Here is a 26,049-nt window from a genome sequence, read left to right on the forward strand (position 1 = left end):
TCCGTACCTCAGTGCCGGGACGTCCGCTCCTCAGTGCCGGGACGTCCGTTCCTCAGTGCCGGGACGTCCTCCCCTCAGTGCCGGGACGTCCGCTCCTCAGTGCCGGGACGTCCTCTCCTCAGTGCCGGGACGTCCTCTCCTCAGTGCCGGGACGTCTGTTCCTCAGTGCCGGGACGTCCTCTCCTCAGTGCCGGGACGTCCTCTCCTCAGTGCCGGGACGTCCGCTCCTCAGTGCCGTGACGTCCTCTCCTCAGTGCCGTGACGTCCTCTCCTCAGTGCCGGGACGTCTGTTCCTCAGTGCCGGGACGTCCTCTCCTCAGTGCCGGGACGTCCTCTCCTCAGTGCCGGGATGTCCGCTCCTCAGTGCCGGGACGTCCGCTCCTCAGTGCCGTGACGTCCGTTCCTCAGTGCCGGGACGTCCTCTCCTCAGTGCCGGGACGTCCTCTCCTCAGTGCCGGGACGTCCGCTCCTCAGTGCCGGGACGTCCGCTCCTCAGTGCCGGGCCGTCCGCTCCTCAGTGCCGGGCCCTCTGCTCCTCAGTGCCGGGACGTCCGCTCCTCAGTGCCGGGACGTCCGCTCCTCAGTGCCGGGATGTCCGCTCCTCAGTGCCGGGACGTCCGCTCCTCAGTGCCGGGACGTCCTCCCCTCAGTGCCGGGACGTCCGCTCCTCAGTGCCGGGACGTCCGTACCTCAGTGCCGGGACGTCCGCTCCTCAGTGCCGGGACGTCCTCTCCTCAGTGCCGGGACGTCCTCTCCTCAGTGCCGGGACGTCTGTTCCTCAGTGCCGGGACGTCCTCTCCTCAGTGCCGGGACGTCCTCTCCTCAGTGCCGGGACGTCCGCTCCTCAGTGCCGTGACGTCCTCTCCTCAGTGCCGTGACGTCCTCTCCTCAGTGCCGGGACGTCTGTTCCTCAGTGCCGGGACGTCCGTACCTCAGTGCCGGGACGTCCTCTCCTCAGTGCCGGGACGTCCTCTCCTCAGTGCCGGGACGTCCTCTCCTCAGTGCCGGGACGTCCTCTCCTCAGTGCCGGGACGTCCGCTCCTCAGTGCCGGGACGTCCGTTCCTCAGTGCCGGGCCGTCCGCTCCTCAGTGCCGGGCCGTCTGCTCCTCAGTGCCGGGCCATCTGCTCCTCAGTGCCGGGACGTCCGCTCCTCAGTGCCGGGACGTCCGCTCCTCAGTGCCGGGCCGTCTGCTCCTCAGTGCCGGGCCATCTGCTCCTCAGTGCCGGGACGTCCGCTCCTCAGTGCCGGGACGTCCGCTCCTCAGTGCCGTGACGTCCGTTCCTCAGTGCCGGGACGTCCGCTCCTCAGTGCCGGGACGTCCTCTCCTCAGTGCCGGGACGTCCTCTCCTCAGTGCCGGGACGTCCTCTCCTCAGTGCCGGGACGTCCGCTCCTCAGTGCCGGGACGTCCGCTCCTCAGTGCCGGGACGTCCTCTCCTCAGTGCCGGGAGGTCCGCTCCTCAGTGCCGGGACGTCCGTTCCTCAGTGCCGGGACGTCCGCTCCTCAGTGCCGGGACGTCCGCTCCTCAGTGGCGGGACGTCCGCTCCTCAGTGCCGGGACGTCCGTTCCTCAGTGCCGGGACGTCCGCTCCTCAGTGCCGGGACGTCCGCTCCTCAGTGCCGGGACGTCCGCTCCTCAGTGCCGGGACGTCCGCTCCTCAGTGCCGGGACGTCCGCTCCTCAGTGCCGGGACGTCCTCTCCTCAGTGCCGGGACGTCCGCTCCTCAGTGCCGGGACGTCCGCTCCTCAGTGCCGGGACGTCCGCTCCTCAGTGCCGGGACGTCCTCTCCTCAGTGCCGGGACGTCCGCTCCTCAGTGCCGGGCCGTCCACTCCTCAGTGCCGGGACGTCCACTCCTCAGTGCCGGGACGTCCGCTCCTCAGTGGCGGGACGTCCGCTCCTCAGTGCCGGGACGTCCGCTCCTCAGTGCCGGGACGTCCTCTCCTCAGTGCCGGGACGTCCGCTCCTCAGTGCTGGGACGTCCGTTCCTCAGTGCCGGGCCGTCCACTCCTCAGTGCCGGGACGTCCGCTCCTCAGTGCCGGGACGTCCTCTCCTCAGTGCCGGGAGGTCCGCTCCTCAGTGCCGGGACGTCCGCTCCTCAGTGCCGGGACGTCCGCTCCTCAGTGCCGGGACGTCCTCTCCTCAGTGCCGGGACGTCTGCTCCTCAGTGCCGTGACGTCCGCTCCTCAGTGCCGGGACGTCCGCTCCTCAGTGCCGGGACGTCCGCTCCTCAGTGCCGTGACGTCCGTTCCTCAGTGCCGGGACGTCCTCTCCTCAGTGCCGGGACGTCCTCTCCTCAGTGCCGGGCCGTCCTCTCCTCAGTGCCGGGACGTCTTCTCCTCAGTGCCGGGACGTCCTCTCCTCAGTGCCGGGACGTCCTCTCCTCAGTGCCGGGACGTCCTCTCCTCAGTGCCGGGACGTCTTCTCCTCAGTGCCGGGACGTCCGTTCCTCAGTGCCGGGACGTCCGCTCCTCAGTGCCGGGACGTCCGCTCCTCAGTGCCGGGACGTCCGCTCCTCAGTGCCGGGACGTCCGCTCCTCAGTGCCGGGACGTCCTCTCCTCAGTGCCGGGACGTCCGCTCCTCAGTGCCGGGACGTCCTCCCCTCAGTGCCGGGACGTCCTCTCCTCAGTGCCGGGACGTCCGCTCCTCAGTGCCGGGACGTCCGCTCCTCAGTGCCGTGACGTCTGTTCCTCAGTGCCGGGACGTACGTTCCTCAGTGCCGGGACGTCCGCTCCTCAGTGCCGTGACGTCTGTTCCTCAGTGCCGGGACGTCCGCTCCTCAGTGCCGGGACGTCCGCTCCTCAGTGCCGGGACGTCCGCTCCTCAGTGCCGGGACGTCCTCTCCTCAGTGCCGGGACATCCTCTCCTCAGTGCCGGGACGTCCTCTCCTCAGTGCCGGGACGTCCGATCCTCAGTGCCGGGACGTCCGCTCCTCAGTGCCGGGACGTCCGCTCCTCAGTGCCGGGACGTCCGCTCCTCAGTGCCGGGACGTCCTCTCCTCAGTGCCGGGACGTCCGCTCCTCAGTGCCGGGACATCCTCTCCTCAGTGCCGGGACGTCCGCTCCTCAGTGCCGGGACGTCCGCTCCTCAGTGCCGGGACATCCTCTCCTCAGTGCCGTGACGTCCTCATTTCTGCTGTGCACAAACATTACCATCCCTCTGGTCCATACTTTCCCAACAACTGTGTCTTGATAGTGCTCCCTCTCACAAGAAGCTCATGGCCTTCCTGGACAGAGTGCCTGCAGTCCGGTCTGTGACGGCCATCTCGAGCTATTGATTGCTTACCACCCCATTCCCACACTGATCTCTCTGTCTCAGAGGAATGACACCTTTTTTCCGGTTGGATCACTAACAGCCAAGGGTAGGAACATTGAATCCTTACAGGTTTCCTACCCAGATGGAAAGAAGAATTCCATCTAGGTTTTCTCTCCCTTTGTTCATCCTCTCTAAACCGCTCACGTTACCTCCATGCATTGCCATCCCTCACAGTTCCAATCCCATCTCCCTACCTCTTTCCACATGAGTTTCTTCCCCCTTTTCCTCCCTTCCTAAGTCCACCCCCTCCTGGTTCCATGGGCATGTCATCCCTCCCTTCCACATCTTGCAGGCACTGTCTCTACCTTCCCATTCCCTCCCCCTCCCTCACTGATTCCACCTATCACCTAGCAGACCACGTCTCACTCCTACCATCTCCCGTCGGCATTCTCTCAGTCCTGATGTAAGAGCTTCCACATCAGCATAGATGCTGCTCGACCTGCTGAGTTCTTTGCGCAGTTTCCATCTACAGATATTCTGGGTTCTGACGTATCCAGTGTGATCCTGAGTGCCTTCTAGAAGTTCCTTCCAGGAGCTTACGTTCTGTTCTGTGCTCAATGTCTCTGGACAACCCTTAAGTCTCTCTGAAGTCCAACTCTAACATAACTTACTGATACCTGGTAACCATCTTGCATACCAATGTACAAAACAACAAAAATTTTTATTCCACTTCCCCTTCTCACAGTGAGAAGTCTGTCCATGGCCTTGTCTATTGCCACACTGAGGCCTGAGACAGGTTGGAGCAGCAGCCCCTTGTATCTCAGCTTGGTGCCTCCAACCTGATGTAAGTTCTCTATCTTCCAGTAACCCCTCCCCTTTGGTTCCCAAACCCTCCCCACACCCAATGTTTTCCGTTTCCCTTTGCCCCTTTTTCCATTGCCCCCCATGACCTGCTCATCATCTACACCTTCCTTCTTCCTCTGATTTCCTTCCCTTTATTCTGTGATCTATGTCCTCTTCTATTAGATTTCTTCTGTGATCCTTTGCCCCTTCTGACATTTGTCCCTTTCCAGCCCCTCCCCCATGTTCCAACCTTCCTCCTCTCCCCTGGATTCACCTATCGCCTGCCAGCTTGTGCACCTCCCCCTCCCCCTCCCCTTCCCACCAATCTGGGTTCGGCCTTTCTTCCTTCCCAGCTCCTGATGAAGGGTCTCAGCCCAAAACTTCATCTATTTTTTTTTCCCTCTGTAAGTGCCACCTAACCTGCTGACTTCCTCCAGCCATTTTTTTTTTTGTTTGCTAAATCCTCTAGCTTTTGAACTGTCTCCACATTAAACTCTTCTCAGGCTTCCAGCTGGGTACAAGTATCAATTTTAACTGAAGTTTTGATGATAAACTCTGCCATGTTCAGCAGGGATGATACCTAGGCATGTCTAATCCAAAGGTATTTATCCCTCCTGATTGGTTAGTCCTTATCCAATCAGGTTTCTGCTTTCCCCCCTTGTTTGCAATCAAATTCCAATCAGAAACCCACATCAAGGAGCACAGGAGGTATATTCGTTTGGGTTATCTGGAGAAATCGACGGTAAACAGAACGTTGTATTTGCTACAGCCATAGGATTGATTTTGACAGCACCAAACTACCTTGCCGCACCAATGGCTTTTAGGGAAACCTGGTGAAGGAAACCATTGAAATAAAACTAGAAAAAAAGTATTTTGTCAAAGATAAAGGTCTCACTCTAGGTAAGAACTGGAATTTAATTGTAAACAAGGTGGGACAGCAGAAACCTGATTGGTCAGTCCTGATCCAATCAGGAGGGATGGATGATGGGGGTATAAATACCACCGAACTAGACACTCCCAGGCATCATCCCTGATGAAGATGGCAGAGTTTGTCATCGAAGCATCAGTTAACATTGATATCTGTACCCATCTGGGAACTTGAGAAGTGTTTATTCACCATGTAAGCCAGGAAAGCACCAGATCCTTCTTCCCATTTGTTAATTTCAATCAGTTCTTTTAGCAATACTACATTGATTAAAGCTATGTAAATTCGGTATTTGTGTCTCCAAACTAACAAATGAATCGTGCTGTACACATTTCTTCACTGCATTCTACCTGTGCAAGAAATGTGACTTGAATCAAATTATCACCTAGCTGTAGGCCACATCAATGGTTTGCTAAACAGGAGCTGGTTAGCCAAAGGTTCCAAGGTACAATTTAATGTCAGAGAAATGTATACAATATACATCCTGAGATGCTTTTTCTTCACAACCATCCACAAAAACAGAGGAGTGCCCCAAAGAATGAACAACAGTTAAATGTTAGAACTCCAAAGTGCCCCCCAGTTCCTCCCTCCTGCACATAAGTGGCAGCGAACAACAATCCCCCCTCCCCTGGCAAAAAAAAAAGCATCGGCACCAGAAACTGAGTATTCAAGCGTGGTCAAAGCAATACAAAGACACAGATTTGCAATTACCTCAAAGACTTCACGTTTCACCCAGTATTCGACATACTGGAGGTTCTCTCTCTCCCTAATAAGGGAGAGGGAGAGTTCCCCCATTTTCCTAGCAAGCAAGGAGACATAACAAACAACTCACTGGTTTACAATGTTAAAAGTCCATTACATTGCTTTTTTTTTATGAGCTCTGTGCCTGAAGATTGCAAAGATCTCGGGTCTCCGGGTACATAGCAGATATCCGAACTCTCCCAATGACACACGGGTCTCCTGACATGACTCGAACCCTTGATCCACCAATCTTCAGAGCCCCGAGATCCAAGGCTTCTGAATTCAAGCCAAACTCTTAGGCCGAGCCTTTGGCATGCCAAACAACAACAGCCAATCATGGAACCCCAAGAGCAGGTACCATTCCAACAAAGAACTGTAGTCAGTGTGTAACTCCAGGTCAGGGTCTTCAAAATAACCCTGAAAGGGATATTAAAAATGGAAATAGAGCTATTTCCAAAGATGCAGGCAAAGGAGTCACCATTAGTCACTATTAACCCTCCTAAGCTCTACCTTCTATTAGATTTACTACATCTTCTCCAATTATGTTCAACATTGTTGCTGCCCAGCCCCATTTAAAACCAGAATAGCCGTTAGCATGTGGCTATTTCAGCTTCGTGTGTCAGATTTCAGAGTTCATTCCTGGCATCCTCGGTAAGGAGCCTCTTTACGTCCACCCTGTGGAATTTGTGAGTTTCCTCCCATCGTCCAAAGATATACATACCTGATAGTTTAACTGGTCACTGTAAATTGTTCCATAATTAAGGTTGTCAGGAGTTGCTGGCAGTGGGGTTCCAAGGGCTGGAAGGGTCTAGTCCGCAAGGTACCTAAATTAATAAATAAAGTTGGTAATAGGTCATGTTTTTAGAAGTCAGATGACAGAACGTCTTAGGCAGAACAGAGCAGGCATTTGAAACAAAATTTCTGGTAGTAGTGGAGTTGATTCTGAGGGCTAATGGGAAACTGTTCCAGCTGTGGTAACGACACTCCAGAAGCACTGACCATAAACGTCGATTATCAAGCCACAGTATACGGACCTTGTTTGTATTAGCATGTGCACTAATACCAAGCTCTAAACATTGGTTGTCTATTTTTCTGAAATGAGAGGTGGCAGATCCATGAGACTGTCATATCTTCTGCTGCCTTGGTTAATTTACAGGCCCATATGAACAGCAATATCACCCCCCCCCCCCCACCTTTCCCATTTAAACACAAAAACCTTTGTTCATCCCAGCCTCCGTCAGAAAGTCTATTCAATGACTCCCTGGGTTACAAGTAACCTGTCTTATTGAACTCCAACTCTGGGCCAATTCTTCCTAGCTTATAATAATAAAATGTTTTGCGATGTTCATTAATGACTGGCAATAGTATGAAACTCCTTTGTAGCGGGCGTCTCTAGAGATGTGGCTCGATAACCCCTCCCTAACACCTACTGGGACTCAGCACTGAGAAGTCCTCCTTTCTCAAACGCTGCACGTCTGGGATCGGTACGGCTTTGGTCCCACCAAAACCAGGAGGTTGTCATGTCTTGACTACCCAAACCCCGAATTGTGCGGATACTGTGTAAATATTGCCCTCAAGCAATTAGCGGCAAGAAATAACAGATAGTGCACTGCATGCAATTATAAAGAAAATATATTTACAAATTTCAACTTTATTGGAGCTAAAAGAGAAGAGATAAAAATAAAAAGGGCCCATTACGGTTAACCCAGACCAAACGTGCACATAAGTTGGAGCTCATCTTGAAGTTGTCTTTAACTCCCACACTGGACCCATGGTCTACATGAAAGCACACACCACCTACCGAATGTCACTCGAAATTCATCTGGAACAAACGGGCTCCTCCGCAGGAGTATTGGTCCTTCCTCCTTGAAGCCATTCATCACACAAAGCACCTTGTGCAACAGAGATGGCACCCTCAGCCATCTTCTCCCGTCTTCTCCCAGCTCCTGCTAAAAAGACCTCGACCCACACCAGTGTCCGCCACAAAAACCCTCCACCCAACATTCTCTAGAATCTTCTCCCAATTCCACCATCCTGATTGGCTGACACAATGTTCCTAAGTTGAACAACATAGCCCCTTTTCTTTAGCTCAAACCAAAACGTGCTCAAAGCAGGACAGACTACTCTTACTGAACTGCTAAAATGAAATACCTACAGCACAACAGTAAAAATCTTAACCAGGGCGTTACAAATTCGATTAGTTTATTATGGGTAGTGATGGGTTGATATTCAATTAAGTTAAGGAATTACAGCAAGTATATGTAGAGTGATGTGGATTTCTATAGAAACAGATGTTTTTAACTTTGGCAGAATTTGGCTTGTGGACAGCTCTTAGTAACTGGACCCTTGTGTAACTCCCAGCCAATTCACCTCCATCTGAGCTCTTGAGGTGAATATTAAAAATCAGAGCTAAACCTTAACATCATGTCGGATCTTGGACTGGCAGCCTGAGTCTCTGTGGAGTTGCCCAGTTCTGCCTACTCCTAAAAACACTCACCTATGCTCCTGTTAGTTCCAGATCTTGCAGTTCCACTTTGCAGAGACGTGGTACCATGCCCTTCACATCTTCTGCCCCCTCCCCATCCCTCCCATATCTCCCAGGTCTTGTAAAGCCACGCTTCCACCAGGCTTCTCCAGGCCTTGCCCTTTGCCCTTCTTGGTAGTGGACCCTGCCTCATGAGACCCTGCCTTCACCGCATTACCATCCCCCACCAGCCACTGAGGGACAACATTGTAGGGCTTTGTTCTTTCCTGGGCCTAGACCCTTCCTCTCCCAATCTGCCCCCCACCCTGTGAAGATCTTCCACTCAGTCCTGCAACCTGTGACCCTAGCACCCACTTGCAAACATCTGGAGATCCCTTTCTGTATTTGGCCTTAGCCTGAGTCATATTAAATATCCTCCTGGTTTAAGATGGAGCACAGCTCTCTAGGGGCAAAGTTCCCTCTAAGGTGTGCACGCAAACAGCTTTTGCTACTAGCACACAAAGGAATTTAAACTGTGCACAAAAGGTTGTCACCTTCTACATGTTAAGTATATTTCACAATTGTACAGAATCACATTTCCTTTTCTGGTTTCTGATGCGGACAGTGTTGACAACATGGAGTTTGCGATGATTTGTCTGCAGAGCTTAGAACTGGCTTATTTATCCTGTTTTTATTGAAGAAATTATTCACTGTGCACATGTTGTTGTCACTGGACAGAAAACTGCACAGCACAAGATTATTCCGCACACTGGTCATTACAAGTTAGAGGGAACATTGTCTGGGGGCCAAGGCCCACCAGTTTGCAGAGTAAGAAGGAATCGGAATTTTTTTTTTGTAACTTTTTTTATTGAAGTTCATAATCAAACAAACATTTCCATAAGATGTGTTTCAGACATTGTACATATATATCATATAATCATATATATCACAAATCTCCACATAGTATTTATCTGAGGTATACACTTATAGAAAAGAGTGGAAAGATAAAACAAGCAAAAGAAAAGAACTATGTACAAGTAGGGAGTGATCTTTTTTTTTACAACATATTCATTGATTTGTGAGAATAAAATCAGGCCTATGAGGCATTATGTAGTTAAACCATTTTTCCCAGTATGAATCAAATTGTTTCAGCTTATGATTAACACTTGTAAACGTCTATTGTTATGTCCATCCATGCATTTAAAGTTGGGCTCTCCTGTGATAATCATTTCCTAGTAAGAGTCTTTTTACCAGCCACCAACAGTATATTCATTAAATATTTATCTTTTTTCAACCATTCTTGAGGTATATTTCCAAAATATATGGTCTTACTCTCTAAGGGTATTTCACATTTAAAGATGTCTTGTAGGGCATTCTGTATCCCCCTCCAATATTCTTTGATAACAGATCAGTCCCAAAAAATATGATAATGATTTGCATTTTGATTTCTTAAGAAAGAATTAAATTAAATTAAATTTCTTAAGGAAGCTAAATCTTAACCCCCAAAGGGGTTGCTGCTGTTCCAAGTATATTTATCCATGCTCTTTGCACTAATAAAGTTGTGGTTTTATTGTTCACAGGGACCCCCTGGTTTCCCAGGAACTGCTGGTGATAGAGGATTCCCTGGTGATCCAGGGTCGAAGGTTTGTATGTGTTCGTAGCAAGATTTTACGTTAGCTTAACTGTTTAGTTGTCCCAAGAAGTACCTCAGCAACTACAGAATGGATGGTGTAATTCCGAAGGGAGGCAGGCTCTCACCTACTCTGCCCTTCCCTCGCCAGGGACTCAATATTGTTTATTTGACTCCTCAAATATCCTGTTTTAAGGGTGGCCAGATATGCCTGAAAATTGAATAGATGATTCTACATCAATCATTTTAAAGGAGTCCATATGGACCAGGGGTTCCAATGTTTAATAGCATTGGTTCATGGCATAAAAGAGACTGGGAACCTCTGATATAGACCAGAAGACACAGCAGCAGAATTAGGCTATTGGGCCCATCAAGTCTTCTCTGCAAACACCAAGTCCTTGGGATGGGAGTCATTAATCATGCAAATCGGGCCCAGTATTCACCTATCCTCTATCAGGGATGTTACTGCTTCATTTTGGTGTGTGCCAAGAAAAAGAGTGCGGGTGGAACTGAGCTTGCAGGTAATATCCTCAACCAGCCTCAACAGCACCTGGAGCTGCAGTTTGCCTGCTCTGTGTCCAGGTTGTACAGTGACCCATGGTGGACCTGCAGACAGGAGCAGCGTGAAGGTGCAGCAGTTAGCGCTATCGACCAGGTTGCAGTGTACCCAGATTCAGTCCCAGCCTGTGTCGAGTCTACATATACTCCCTGTGGTCCCACAGTACTCTAGTTTCCTCTCCCACATTCCAGGCTAGTTGGCCACTGTAAATTACCCCTTAAGGTGCAGTGTGTGAGGCTGTGAGAGAGGGGGTGATACTGGAGGGTTGTTTCCCTGGGAGCTAGCATAGAGTTAATGGGAATCTATGCACTGGGAGCCTCATTGTCTGGGCTCAACAGACAATATATAATGTACCAGCTTTATGGGGGTGGTTATTTCATCCAGCCATTGGGTCATGGGTTAATGAATAAGACTGTGTTTCCTTCCTCCTTCAGGGAGATCCTGGACGTCCAGGAAGAAGTGGCCCACCTGGAACTAAAGGAGTGAAGGGTAACAAGGTAATGTTGAGGAAGTCAACTGGGCTGTTCTGAATACTGAGGGTATAGACCATTTTACTGATAGCCCTCCACTGATTAATTGGGAGGCTGACCATCCCCTTCCCGTACTTCCTGATGTTTCCCTGCATGCTTCAAACTGTGGGCCCAGGAATAATGCAGACTGATCTGTTACATTCCCATTCAGGGCTGCTAATTGGGACACTTGGAAGTTTCTGCTAGTCAGGTTACATCTGGCCATAACACTATTGCTCATTTCATTCTCATGGGAGCTTGTGGTTGGCTGGGTGTCAGCCAATCAGAAAGAACTAAGAGTGACCAAAGACAGGAGGTTTATTTTCCCCTTTCCCGCTGGTCAGTATTGTAAGGTTGAATCTATCTGTTGTACAACTTGACGGGAAAAAAATCCATAATCTCCTACATTTGTGCTGAACTTTGTTGGAACAAAGTAGGAGCACAGGCAGAGAAAGGAAGGTCAGAATGAAATGGAGAATTATAGTTAGAGGCGACTGAATCCCTTGTGGACTGAGTGATCATCTGGTCTGTGTTTGGTTTTCCCAATAAGGAGGAGACCACATCGTGAGCCTTCGACACAGTAGGTTCCTCAAGTTGTAGAAGGGTTCTGTTCCTGCAATGCATTCTGTTGAGCAAAAATTGGTTAGTTGCAGGGGCTGGCTAAGTAGCATATTAGGGCCTCTGGAGCAGTGTAATCCCACACAGAGAGTGGCATAAGGAGAATAATGGCTTTATAAATAAAAGACTCTCTCACCCCAATCAGTATAATTACATAAACATTTGAAGGAATTCCTATACACCAAATTGGAAGAAGTTCATGTGATTGTTAACTCACATGGACGGACTCAGTGGGTATTTTGGGGGTGTAAAGGATTTAAGATAAGAGAGCAAGAGTTGGGTGTCTTGGAAAGTGCTGTGGGAAGAATGATCAGTGTCAGCTGGGGATTCTCAAAGTGAGCAGTCCCTTTGGTATGCTGATGGAGAGAAGGAAGAAATGCTGGAATATCATCAAAAGTGACAGAGGTTCTGGAGAACTGTTCATTGCAGGCTGTTGTTGTGGATGGTGAGGACAAAGGGAATCCTATTCAGAGCTATGGTTGAGGATGCTGTCAACTGTGGCCATGGGGAAATGGCAATTCAGAAGAAAGAAATGGGTTGTGAAAGGTGGCATCATTACATGTGATGGAGACAGAGGGGATGGGCAGCAAGAAGTATTGTTGAGGTAGTTCCTGGAGTTTGTAGATCTGCACCAATTTATTGTTGAAGCAGAGATGAGGAAGTTGAAGATTTAAGTCAAGATGGCCAAGTGGACCAGGTGAAAGTCAAACCAGGAGAATCTGATAACAAAATGATACAATGCTCAAGTGTGTCAATGTGTGTCAGCCTGGACTGTCTGACCTCCCCCACAGGTGCAGCCCTCCGGATAGTCAGTGAAAATGAGCTCTGACGGGCCTTAAAGTGCACCTGTAGTGTAAGGGAATCCCGCCGCTGTCCTGGAAGGTGTACATCTCTCGACCAGCAATGCTGAAACAAAGTATTATCACCCCAAGCTCAGAAAAAAATGCAGATACAGGAAATCTGAGATAAGAAGTGGAACCTCTCAGATACTTGACAGATCAAATGGTAACTATGAAGAGAGAAACAGTTAATGGTTCCTGTCGAAGGCTTATCACCTGGATATTTGATGAAAGGTTATCAACCTGAACCATTAACTCTTTCTCCCTCTCTGCCAGCACTGCTTGCCCTGAGAATCTGTAGCATTTCCTGTTCATATCATCTCATTTCAATCTGCGAGGTCTTGCAGTGCTCGTGGTAGCCCCGTTCCTGAAGCCACCGCAGTGATCGGAGTTTAAGGATGATGGGTCCTTTGGAATGGCTCGCTGACTGAGAGTTATTACATAGGTGCGAGCCTTTCCACCCTCCTTTAATGGAACAGCTGGCCTGATTGACACACATCTGTCACATCCTGAAGCAAATGCTCCTTTCTGCACTTGGAGCAGCAGTGGGAGTGCAGCTTTAGAAAGAGGAATAGTGGTGTGCACAGTTGTGTACATTTCTGTTATGACGGTGCTCCTTTACCTTCCTTTTATTAAATGTGTTTATTTTCACTAGGGGCCACCTGGGCCTCTCGGGCGTCCTGGACTCATGGGCCAAAAAGGAACAAAGGTAATTATCAGCAGTCGAGACCGAAACTAGTCCACTATTCCCGAGGGACGCACTGCCTTCCACCGAACAATGGTTGAACCTTAGTTTGTGGGTTCAGATGGGTGGGAGGAGGCTGTTTCCTATTCACCATTTGAGATCTCCACTAACACTTGGGTAAAATGGTTGTGATCCCTTCCCGACTCTTCATTTACATCTCATGTCTCTTGTTTATTTTTATCTCAAACCAATGCTGGGTCTCTCTTGCTTTCCTATTGGCGACTCCCCCATTGGACTGGCCAGCTTCTGTCTGTGCACAGGATTCTTCCAATGTATTGTTTTTATTTACTTCCAATTTATTGTTTTTGCTGTTACCGTTATTGACCATGCCTGTCTCAGTGAACTGCTTCTCAGTCTTTTTCATGATGACCACAATTTGTCATCCGCTGCACATTGGTTGCTCATCAGTCTTTGTTTCTGCCGTTTTTCATAAATTCTATAGAATTTCTTTATTCTCCTGTACATGCCTGCAAGAAAATGAATCTCAAGGTACTGTTGTATATGGTGACATATATTGTTAAGAACATTACTTTGATGTTGACTCCTCTCTTATTCTTCTTCAAATGTTATCTGCTCTGTCCCTCACCATTGCTCACTTCAGTTTTAGATCTGCTTTTGTTCTCTTCCTCCCTCTCACCCAACCTCAGTTTCTTCTCTCTCCCTCTCCTATGTTTCAATGATTTCCCTCTCTTTCTCTGCTATATTCGATCTTGTTCTTCCTCCACTCTTTTACCCTCTGCCAAAAATCACTTACTTCCCAATCAGGCTGCTTAATTCCCTTTTCCCCAGAATCTCTCTGCAGTGACTGGTTATCTTTAAATATTACTACGTTTAATTCCACAGTTCATTCATTGGAGTGAGAAAAAGCATCTGAATAAATTTTGCTTTACGTTTTCAATCTCTTGCTAGAGTACTGACATGTAATACTTGGGAATGAGAATGCTTAACATCAGTCTATTGTACTAGTCGTTGTCATTTACTTAGCTGAAGGAGGAATGACTGATTATGAAAGGTATTGTCCTGGGAGGAGGCTTGCTCTTCATCCATAAAACCTGCTGTGTCCTGAAGTGCAAGATTTTTGACTACAATATTTGTGGTAGTGAGGGATTATGTACTCCCACTTTAAGTAAGCAACACTTAATTTTTACAGTATGTGAGATAACTTTTAACTTAGTGTGCTAGACCTAAATTTACAACTCTGGGATTAGATATTCCAAACTAGACTCTCTTTCGATTAAACACACATGATCACTCTTCATGTATTGAACGTAATCTGAGAAATGGGTTTTACCACAGTGGGCCCCAGCATTTCCTGTGTGAGTCCAGAACAGATCTCCACACAATGCATTATTGGTAAGTCAAGGAGGAGCCCAGCCAATTCTCTTTTTATTTGTTAGACCTGCTCTTGAATGGGATTTCTGCCCACACCCATTGTGCCCATGGGATAGATCAGGGATTTCCTCAACTATTAAATAATTCCTAGGCCACTTCCATCAGCTATAAGCCAGTGGAATTCTGCACTGTTGTTTGATTATGGCTGGTTTATTTTCCCTCTGAATCCCATTCTCCTGCCTTTTCCCTGTAACCTTTGGCACCCTAACTAATCAAGAACCTATCAACCTCTGCTCTAACTATACCCAATGACTTGGTCTCCACATTCGTCTGTGGCGATGCATTCCACAGGTTCTCCACCCTCTGGCTAAAGAAATTCTTCCTCATCTTAGAATCAGAAACAAAATCAGGTTTATTATCACCGGCTTGTGATGTGAAATTTGTTAACTTGGCAGCAGCTGTGTAATGCAATATGTAATTTAGCAGAGAGAGAAAAAAAAATAAAATAAAACATAATAATAAATAATTAAATCAATTATGTATATTGAATAGATGATTTAAAAATGTGCAAAAGCAGAAATGCTGATTACCAAAAAAGTGAGGTAGTGTTCAAGGGTTCAAAGTCCATTTAGGAATCGGATGGCAGAGGGGAAGAAGCTGTTCCTGAATCACTGAGTGTGTGCCTTCAGGCTTCTGCACCTCCTACCTGATGGTAACAGTGAGAAAAGGGCATGCCCTAGGTGCTGGAGGTCTTTAATAATGGACACTGCCTTTCTGAGACACCACTCCCTAAAGATGTCCTGGGTACTTTGTAGGCTAGTGCCCAAGATGGAGCTGACTAAATTTACAACCTTCTGCAGCTTCTTTCGGTCCTGTGCAGAAGCACCCACCCCCCACCCCCCATACCAGACAGTGATGCAGCCTGTCAGAATGCTCTCCATGGTACAACTATAGAAGTTTTTGAGTGTATCTGTTGACATGCATCTCTGTTCTAAAGGGATATCCTTGAATTCTGAGGCTGTGTCCTCTGGTTCTAGACTTTCCCATTTTTAGAAACATCCTCTCCAAATTCACTCTATCTATGCCAATATTAAATATGTTTAAATGGATTCCCCTAATTTTTCCAAACCCCAATGAATACAGGCCCTGAGCCATCAAACACTCCTCAATGTTAATGCTTTCATTGCTGGAATCATTCTTGTGAACTTCCTCTGAGCCCTCTCCAATGCTAGCACCTCCTTTCTTAGAGAAGTGGCACAAAACTGCATAAAATACCCCAAATGCAGTCTGACTGATGCCTTTTAAGTTCTCAGTATTACATCCTTAGTCAGATTCCATCACAAAGAGGGTGTAGAATAGTGATGATTGGGTATGATATCTATGCTTCATAGTGTCTTATTATTTGACGCTGTTTTCCTTTATTTAATTCCACAGGGAACCAAAGGAAATCCAGGCCCTAAGGGAGATGTGGTAAGTTTTATGGACTTTATAAAACATGTTGCTTGCTTAAGTTCACATACGCACTGTGGAAAGGCAGCCAAAAGCTGCAAAATATCACGTCTGCACTTCACTTGCACAGGAATGTGATACGTGCTGATCTGTGTGTATGAACATTGCAAGCAAATGCCATTAGTGTAGTTGGGCAAAAAGGTCTGGGTGGACAAGGGCAATGACTTAATGGATATGCAAGAGCACAAAGGCAGCTGCAGACCTTCGGAAGATGCACAAGCAGGCAAGTGCGTATCAGCGAAAAGAACGCGTGAGCCTAAACTCACAACGGGGTCCAGTGTTATGACGTAGCGCTGGCTGGTGTTTGGTTGGGCTGATTTCAGCAGTGCAATCCAACGTTCTTGGTTTTTGATTCTTTGTCAATCTCAATGTCAGGGTCGCAGAGGAGACATTGGACCCAAAGGAGAAGTTGGACCAAGAGGAAGGGCAGGGGAAAAGGTGAGGACATTACTTTTTCCACTCAAAGGCTTTCTTATCAATGGATCGTTGAAAAGCAAGGGGTGGGGTGACTGTTGGAAGCAGGCGCTATCTCAAAGGGTTACCTTAACCAGTTCGGAACCCTGTGGAAACTGTAGATACGGTGCTTTACTCAGTTTAAGTGCTTGATGATGTGGGACACCCCTTTTATGACAGCTGGGTTCTCATCCTTACAGTCATAGAGCATGGGGCAGCACAGCACAGTGCAGGCTTTTTGGCTCACAATACAATGCTGACACTTCAACCTTCTCTAAGTTCAATCTAACCCTTCCCTCCCACATAGCTCTCCATTTCTTTTCAGCCACGTGTCTCTTAAATGTCCCTAACATATCTGCCTCTGCAACCACCCCTGAAGGCACATTCCATTGCCTGTGCAAAAAACAAACATCCCACCTCAGACGTATAGACCTATAAGTTCCTCCAAGCACCTTAAAATTATGTCACCTTGTATTAGTTATTTCCGCCCCAGGTAAAAGTCACTGGCTGTCCACTCTAGTTATGCCTCTTATAATCTGGTACACCTCTATCAAGTCACATCCCATCCTCCTTCACTCCAAGTAGAAAAGCCCTGGCTCGCTCAACCTATCCTCATAAGACATGATCATGGGGAAGCCTCCACCTTGGAAGATCTGTGACTGTCTGAGGTGGAACCATGTTTGTTTACCCATGATGGGGGGTGGGGGGGGAGGGGTGATTGGCCAGAACAATAATGGACTGATGATGACTGACTAGATATGTCCTTGTGTCCTGGAAGGGTGATGTTGGGACTGAAGGTCCGCGAGGATTGCCAGGAGAAGCTGGGCTGAAAGGAGAAAAGGTAAGGAGCTGTCTACTAGTGCAATATTGTGTATAATTATAATTTGACAGCTAATTGAATAAACATATCTGCAGGCCAGAGGGGTGGAGGAGTCTAAGTAGAGAAGTTGCCAAAAAGCCATTGGAAGTACAAACTAAAATAGCATAAGTATCTACTTGAATATTTTTTTCTGCACTGGGATAAAGTGAGGTATAAAAGTAAAGGGAGGAGAAAGATTTCTAAGCTTGCAGAGAAAGGGATGATTGGTGGAACTGGAGACTTGCTCCAGTAGAGAGCCAGCACAGATACAATGGGCCAGAGGGATGTCTTGTGACACAGTCCTTTAGTGATATGCATGGAGCTCTAGGCCATCCAGCTATTAATTCCTTTTTGAGATCTCAGTGTCACTGGCAAGGCCAGTATACATTGCCCTGGAGAAGGTGATCGTGGGCTTCCTTCTGAACCACTGCAGTCCTTCTGGTGGTGACCCTCCTATGGGGCCACTGGGAAAGGTTCATGTGATTTACACTGACCCACTGCTGATACTTTCCCAAGTCAAGATGATGTCCAACTTGGGGGTAGGTGTTAAAGAAAATTGAACCAAGGAAATTAGATAAAATTAGAACCTAGATAAGCTATGACTTAACTGAATGCTAGAAATAATGAGGAACAGTCTAGCATTCTCCAGTATTTCTGAATGAAAGCTCCTTGTCATATCACTGTAGAATGGAAGCCCCTCCTCATATAACTGTAGTATTGGGGAGGCAGTGGGGGTATTCTGGTTAGAGCAAGAAAGCTGAAGTATTTGAATAGTCAGTCTAGGGAAGGAATAGTGGTACAAGGATAAGCTGAACATGAGTAGTCAGTGTTCTGATCTACTGCAGAAGGCACAAACCGAGCAATTACTCAAGTATTTGGCATTGTCAGTTCAAGGCATTGAGGTCTTGAAGCAGGAGGTCACGGTTACCAGCTGACTCACTGAAACTTTCACTTTGTTCACAGGGAGATGTTGGCCTCCCAGGACCCAGAGGAATCTCTGGCCAACCTGGAGGACCAGGCGTAAACGTAAGTTGCATTTTCTGACCCAGCAAGCAACAAACCCGATTCCTGAAGTTTAATTCCATGCCTCTCCCCTCCCGCCATCACCACTGCCCCAATTGCTGCCTACCCGTCATGGGATGACCCAGGCACAGCGTATACATCAGTTGAGTGTTCTGCAGCTACACTGTGTTTATGAACTCAACAACCAGCTAAAAACCCCACCTTTTGCTTTTTTCAGGGATCACGTGGAGACCCAGGTGAGGTTGGACCAAGGGGTGAGCCTGGACCTCCAGGCCCCAAGGTATGCACTTGGCCTTAAACATTGTTGATTCTTTGTTCAATGGTGTCAAGGCTAAATGTGAATAATAAGATAGACAGCAATAATCTTTGAATCTGGACAACTTTAGCAGTATTTTTCAAAATTAAAGAAGAACACTGCAAATCCCAAATGAAAGCATGAGATAAGATTCTGCTGCCAGGCACCTTTACCTCCCCCTCCCTTTCAGCATTCCCTAGGACAATCAAGTGCCTCACATGACCTTCCTGTTCACTTGTCTGTCCCTGCTAACCACTCTCCCTCCTTTGCACCTTCCAATGTAGTCACAGGAGAAGCAACACTTACACCTTTTCCCTGCCCACCATCCAGAAACCCAAACAGACTTTCCAGGATGAAGCAGTGATCCACTTGCACTTTTTTCAGTTTAGCAGACTCACGATGCGGTGTCATCTGTGTCGGAGAAACCATCACAGATTCTGTGACCCACTTAGCTTCCAATCAGTCCACAAAGGCAATCCCAGGCGCCTATTTGCCTGCCACTTGAATTTACAATCAAAATTCTAAATTATTTTGTTCCTTGGCCTTCTGTGTTAGTCAACACCCAAATAAGTTTGAAGGACAAAGTGACATCTTCTAACTTGGCACATTACAGTACTCAACATTAAATTTCCCTGTCCATCATGCGTTGTGTCATTTTACTTATCTTGCCACCAACCTATCACAGACCTTCCCTCCTGCCTTCCCCATATTCTCTGCAACTTGCAACATCTTTGAGTTGCTTATTTTTCTCCTCGGGTTCCGCAAGTCCATTGACCTTACCCCTCTCCACAGACACTGGCCGGCCTGCTGAGATTTCCTAGTATTTGCCATCTTATTTCTTCAAATTACAGCTTTATAAAACTGCGGGTAGGTTGCATCTTGGAGTACAGCATTCAATTCTAGTTGCCTCATAACAAGTAGATGGTGGAGACTTTGGAGAAGGTTCAGTCAAAAGTTGGGGGAACTCGAGGTGCTTTGGATGCAAGAGTTAGGTTAGGTACCGGTGGCTATCCCTGCACTGAAGGATGTGGGTAAGGCCCACCCAGTATTGAATCGTGGGACCTTCTTTCCCTCAGTCTGATGAGGTGCAACACTCCACTAGGTGTCTACAGATGAACCGTGAACCAGAATGATTTTCCTTCAAGCAGTGAGTCTGGGATTGTACCCAGGGCAGGGAAGGCATGATTGGGATGGGTGGGTGAGGTGAGGAAAGGGCAAAGGTTTGGTTTGGAATAGAAAAGCCACGTGGGTGAAGAGGCTGAGAAGGGGGAGTACTCCTGAACAGAATTGAAATGAAGTGGAAGCCATCGAGCATGAGGCTGAGAGAAGACATGATAGGGAGTGCAGGGGGAGTAGGGAGGCTGTTATTTCAGATCATGGGGAGATGGGTAAGGTCTTTGGGAGCTGGAAAGGATTGATTAGGGGTGAAATGAGGAGGCAGGGCCATTTAGAATTTAGCATGGAATGTTCAGCACCGCACTGATTCTGGAAGATTCTCTTCTCTCCCTGTCCTACCTCTGATATACACTTGCACAATGCTGGAGGAACTCAGCAGGTCAGGTAGCACCTCTGGAGAAGAATAAGCAGTCAACATTTCGAGCCAAGGCCCTTCATCAGGACTCGAAAGGAAGGAAGAAGAAGCCAGAATAATGAGGTGGAGATGGCAAATGAGTACAAGCTGGCAGGTGATGAGTGAGATGAGGTCGGGGGAAGGTCCGTGGGAGGGAGAGGGGGCATAAAGTAAGAAACTGGGAGCCGATCGTTGGAAAAGGTAAAGGGATGATGAAGAAGGAACCTGATAGGAGAGGAGAGTGGAAGGAGAAGAGGCATTAGGGAAAGGTGATAGGCAGGTGAGAAGAAGGGAAGGGGAAAGAGGGCACTCAGAATAGGGAATGGAAAAAGAGATGAGGGAGAGGAAGCAGAATTACTGGAACTTAGAGAAATCGAAGTTCATGCCATCAGGTGGAATATGAGGAGTTGCTTGTCCAACCTGAGGATGGCCTCATTGTGGCAGTAGAGAAGGTCATGTCCATGTCAGAATGGTAAGTAAAATCAAAATTGGTGACCATCAGCAAAACTCACCCTAATGAAGCGAAGGTGCTTGACAAAATGGTTATCTAATTTAAATCTGATAAGTATTTTTCTTTTCAAATATTTGTCTTTTTGTTGCCATACTTTCTTTAAAAATTTGCCTTATTTATGTTCTTCAGAAGTCACGGGACTTCAAAAGTTCATCTGTACCTAAGCATCTTCAAGACGCTATACAAATGCAAGTCTTGAGTTTATCAGGGGCTCACTCTGTCTTGCCCATGTAATTTACTTCTTCAACTTGTCTTTAGGGTGACAAAGGAAGGCAAGGATTCAGTTTCCCAGGACCCAGAGGAGACCAGGTAATGGCATGATAATTTCATTACTTTTAATGAACTCCTTCCCTACTTCAGCAGTTTTCTTCCACATATGTTTAACGGGTAGGATTTTCAGAATATTTGAAAGCTGCTTATGTAACCTGGATGTGGAGCATTCTAATCCTTTACAGCAAAAATGCTCTCACACAGTGAAACCTGAACTAACGTCTACAAATTATATTATCTATTCAAATAAAATATAACCAGTTGCAGCTCATCTGGATTACAACACAGGTTTACTGTTGTGAGCTGGTTTAGTTGGAATTTTTTAAATTTTTAAAATTTTTTAAATTTAATTTTAATCTATAATTTTTTATACATTCATAAGTACACATTGAGATAATATAAAAGTAATAAGGCACTTAAATAGATAATTATCTGCAGTTATAGTTCCACCCTATTAGACTAAGTAATGACAATAATTGTTAAGAAAAATAGTAATAATAGTGGATTAATAATAATTCCATGTATCTCTTCTGAACCATTACTTCTGGTCCAAAATATTATATGTAACCCTATGTAACTACCATTGTAGGATTTTATATCCTAACTCGTTCATGTTTGTTCCTACCCCCAAACATAATTAGCCAATCCCTATGTACTTATTTACTTAATTTTTCCATATTTTTCCCCTTTCCCAAATCTTTTCCTTTATTTGTGTTAATTCCCAATTTTCAAAAAAAAAACAGTAAATAATCAAACCAAGGGTGCTTATATTAGTAATATTACTGTATTGATGAAAAAAGAAGTATAAATCATTAGGAGAATCCTCCAAAGTCTGCTCGCTTTGGGGTTATAACTTGTTTAGTTGGAAATTCTGGTGTGTACTAATGATGATTGGACATGTTATATTCATCCAATAAAAATATTAATCCTCATTGAAAATGGATAATGATGATGGTTGATAACAGCAAAGAACTGCTTGCTTTCCCCTCTTGATCTATTCCTATTCTCTTCTCTCATCCTGTCTTCCCATCTCTTCTAACTACGTTCCCTTCCACCTTTTCCCCTTCTCTTCCCCTCTCAACCCCTCCCCTCATTCTCCTCTCCCCCTTCACAAATCTGGTGATAGGTGGAAAAGTTAAAGGATTGAAGAAAGAGGGATCTGATAGGAGAGGAAAATGGACCATGGGAAAATGGGAAGGAGGAGTGACACCAGTGGGAGGTGATGGCTGCCACTAGATGGGAGTCAGAATGGGCAATGGAAAGAAGAGGAGGGGGTAGAAATTACCGAAGTAAGAGTAATAGGTGTTCATTGGAGGTTACCCAAGGAGGTTTTGTTCCTTCAAAATAAGAGTGGCTTCATTGTGGCAGCAGGGAATGCCATGGACAGATGTATGGGAGTGGGAAAAAGACCTCTCCAACAAATCTGCTTAACTCCATTTTCAGTTGTTAATTGTCGGAACATTGCCCTGATTCCTCGTGTGTTGCCTCTGACAGTGTATCGCTCTGTGGTAGGACAAGCCCAAACAGAAAGGTATCACTGTTTCTTTTCCTTTGCTCCTCAGGGTGACGAGGGAGAACAAGGACCTGATGGCTACATGGTGAGCGGATGTTTCCACTGGTTCAAAAGTCTGTGTGGGCACCTACAATATGTTAATCTGATGTGCCATGTGGTTGAATTTTAAGTCCCTGTCAGCTGATGGTAGATTGCACGTGAGTTGACTTTACAAAAGGAGGATAGATGTTATTGTCTAGAGAGTGTTGATAATCTCATTTATGAATACTGGAATCAGTAACAGGCCAGTCAAGGATTCAAGATCATGCCTAAAACTCTTACTGGAGCACAAAGACAGATGAGTAAGATCACCGCTTCAAACCTGCCCTGCTATTTGATGTGATCATAGATAATCTGCCCCAGGCCTTGCTTTCTCTTTTGTGCCGGTGACCAACAGCCACAATACTACAACTTTTCCAAAGTTTATCTACTTGCTCCTTAAATCCCCCAGTGATCTGGTGTCCACAATCCTCCAGAGCCTCACCACCCTCAGTGAGAAGTCCCTGTGGACGTTGGTTTTAAAATACCACCTCCAAATCTTGTTAACTGTCCCTTCATTTGATCATCTTCCACAGGGGAAAATATCTGGACAACTACCCTGTTGTATATATCTTATTTGCTCCAGTATGATCGCCCTTCATTCCTCTAAACTCCAAAGAATTTCTTACACCACTCATGTCAGGGTAACCCTCTCACCTCAGAAATTAGTCCTGCAATGCCTGTTTATTTCAACTGATGCATTTGTATGGAAAGCATAAGAATTTAACATCTCTCGGGATACAAGGAAAATGAGGTACTAAGGCTTCTTTCTGTGTGTTGGTCAACAGGCCGAGATAATTTCAGTCTGGCAGTGTGCTTTCTGCTACATTAGGTGAGGAGCATCTTTTACAAATACCAATTGAGATATAAGGCAGGCGTTGAGGCCTACTTTCTCCAGAGGCCAAAGTATCTTGAAAGAAGGCTGGTAACTGGTTCAGTAGGAAGTTAGCCCTGGCAGAGCAGATCACATCCACATTGAGGTGCAGCCACAACCCCGGTCATCTTAGATCCAGACCCAACCCCCACCATCTTTGTTCAACCTCTCTCCCATATCAGGATCAAGGGTTAATTTTATTTACCATGTTCACATGTCAGGAATTTGCTGTGGTGTGTTGGGGCAACATGCAACAAGGAAGCAATATTCAATAATAATAATTATATAAAATAATGCTAGAAGGATGGATTAGAATAAAATGAGATAATCCCATCAGAAGAGTAGTAAAATGGATTCAACAGTGGCTGGATGGGAGATGCCAGAGAATAGTGCTGGATAACAGTTTGTCAGGTTGGAGGCCGGTGACTAGTGGTGTGCCTCAGGGATCTGTATTGGGTACAATGTTGTTTGTCATATACATTAATGATCTGGATGATGGGGTGGTAAATTGGATTAGTAAGAATGCAGATGATACTAAGGTAGGAGGTGTTGTGGATAATGAAGTAGGTTTTCAAAGCTTGCAGAGAGATTTAGGCCAGTTAGAAGAGTGGGATGAAAGATGGCAGATGGAGTTTAATGCTGATAAGTGTGAGGTGCTACATTTTGGTAGGAATAATCAAAATAGGACATACAGGGTAAATGGTAGGGCATTGAAGAATGCAGTAGAACAGAGTGATCTAGGAATAATGGTGTATAGTTCCCTGAAGGTGGAATCTCATGTGGATAGGGTGGTGAAGACAGCTTTTGGTATGCTGGCCTTTATAAATCAGAGCATTGAGTACAGGAGGGGGATGTAATGTTAAAATTGTACAATGCTTTGGTGAGGCCAAATTTGGAGTATTGTGTACAGTTCTGGTGACCAAATTATAGGAAAGATGTCAACAAAATAGAGAGAGTGCAGAGGAGATTTACTAGAATGTTGCCTGGGTTTCAGCACCTAAGTTACAGAGAAAGGTTGAACAAGTTAGGTCTTTATTCTTTGGAGCATAGAAGGTTGAGGGGGGACTTGATAGAGGTATTTAAAATTATGAGGGGGATAGATAGAGTTGACGTGGATAGTCTTTTTCCATTGAGAATAGTGGAGATTCAAACAAGAGGACATGAGTTGAGAGTTAGGGGACAAAAGTTTAGGGGTAACACAAGGGGGTAATCTCTTTACTCAGAGAGTGGTAGCTGTGTGGAATGAGCTTCCAGTAGAAGTGGTAGAGGCACGTTTGGTATTGTAATTTAAAGTAAAATTGGATAGGTATATGGACAGGAAAGGAATGGAGGGTTATGGGCTGAGTGCGGGCCAGTGGGACTGGGTGAGAGTAAGCTTTCAGCACGGACTAGAAGAGCCGAGATGGCCTGATTCCGTGCTGCGATTGCTATATGGTTATAAGATTAGAGCAAGGAAATTGCAGATGTTTTTACGTGCAATCTTCCAAATGGTGGAAGGGTTACTTAAATGCAGCATGAATTCACACTCTGAAATGAATGATGTCCAGTTTCAGGACAAAGATCACTCTACAGAAGATTAAAGTCAAATTGTCCAACATTAAGACTTCCTTTTTTCCTTCAGGGTACCAAAGGAGAAATGGGACACAAGGGACAGCAAGGAATTAAGGGGATTCCTGGTGAAGAGGTAAGCCTAATTTTCTAGGATCCTCTCAACATTACATCCAAAAACTTGGTTAGATGCAATATTCAGAGCCTTTGCGGATAGCTGGTATCCACCCAGTTGCCAACCAGATACCTGTCTTTCCGTAGTTCCACATGTCCAATTGGAGCAGTTATAATGTGTCTCTAACTGAACAAAAAAAAATCACAGCACAGCTTGCTTCCTTTTCATCTAGGGTGATCCTGGGCCAATGGGGGAGCCAGGAGAGAGAGGGAAACCAGGAGAACCAGGACCAACGGTGAGTGTAACAGTGGGTTAAAAATTTACAGGAGTTCTATGTATTGTGTTAATGATCCTGTGAATAGGTTAAAATACAGGCATCCAGGGTTGCCTTGTTGAAGTTCAACATTTACACCATGAATGGCATTGTGCTTTTCTCATATTACGCATTTCTTGCAACATTGGAGGCCATTCAGCCCATCGATTCTGTGCTGCCCTCAAAGCAATTCCATTTACCAACTTATTTTCCTTGTAATTTTCTTTCACTCACAGGCCCTTCACCCTCAGTCTGAATCTCCCTCCACAAGGGGTAGTTTACAGCAGACAGTTGATCGACCCACATGCACATCTTTTGGACATGGGGGGTAATCAGGGCAAATCCACATGGACACAGGAAGAATGAACAGGCTTTACCTTGGCAGCACCTGAGACTAAATTGAGCCCAGGAAGGCAGCAGCACTACCTGCTGCATCCTATGAGCCCAAAACTCATTTGCTTTTCTTCCCTGTGGCAGGGTCAAGGTCTCTACTGGCGGACGAGGCTGGAGTGTAGCTGTCGAGCTAGTTATTATTCAGTTTCCAGGTTAGGTTATGAGGGTCCCATTTGTTTTCTCTCCCAGTGCGGGAGGAGCAAAGTACGGCTCAGAGGTGGGAGTATGCCTGAGTGTCTGCCCAGAATGCACCTCCTTCTGGAG

General features: G+C 46.7%; 1 protein-coding gene across 4 annotated transcripts in view; it reads left to right on the top strand.

Moving 5' to 3' along the window:
- The window catches only part of col6a2 (collagen, type VI, alpha 2), a 74,989-nt gene that overhangs the window by 28,000 nt on the left and 20,940 nt on the right, over positions 1-26,049 (top strand). For all 4 annotated transcript variants that reach the window (XM_059967348.1, XM_059967346.1, XM_059967347.1 and 1 more), the window contains exons 12-23: positions 9,810-9,872; positions 10,853-10,915; positions 13,040-13,093; positions 15,896-15,931; positions 16,346-16,408; positions 17,202-17,264; positions 18,246-18,308; positions 18,523-18,585; positions 20,940-20,990; positions 22,514-22,549; positions 25,038-25,100; positions 25,312-25,374. In XM_059967348.1, the coding sequence (XP_059823331.1) occupies positions 9,810-9,872; positions 10,853-10,915; positions 13,040-13,093; positions 15,896-15,931; positions 16,346-16,408; positions 17,202-17,264; positions 18,246-18,308; positions 18,523-18,585; positions 20,940-20,990; positions 22,514-22,549; positions 25,038-25,100; positions 25,312-25,374 (681 nt within the window). The remainder of the gene's footprint in view (positions 1-9,809; positions 9,873-10,852; positions 10,916-13,039; positions 13,094-15,895; positions 15,932-16,345; positions 16,409-17,201; positions 17,265-18,245; positions 18,309-18,522; positions 18,586-20,939; positions 20,991-22,513; positions 22,550-25,037; positions 25,101-25,311; positions 25,375-26,049) is intronic.

This window comes from Hypanus sabinus, chromosome 4, assembly GCF_030144855.1.
Source record: "Hypanus sabinus isolate sHypSab1 chromosome 4, sHypSab1.hap1, whole genome shotgun sequence".
Lineage (NCBI taxonomy): Eukaryota > Metazoa > Chordata > Chondrichthyes > Myliobatiformes > Dasyatidae > Hypanus > Hypanus sabinus.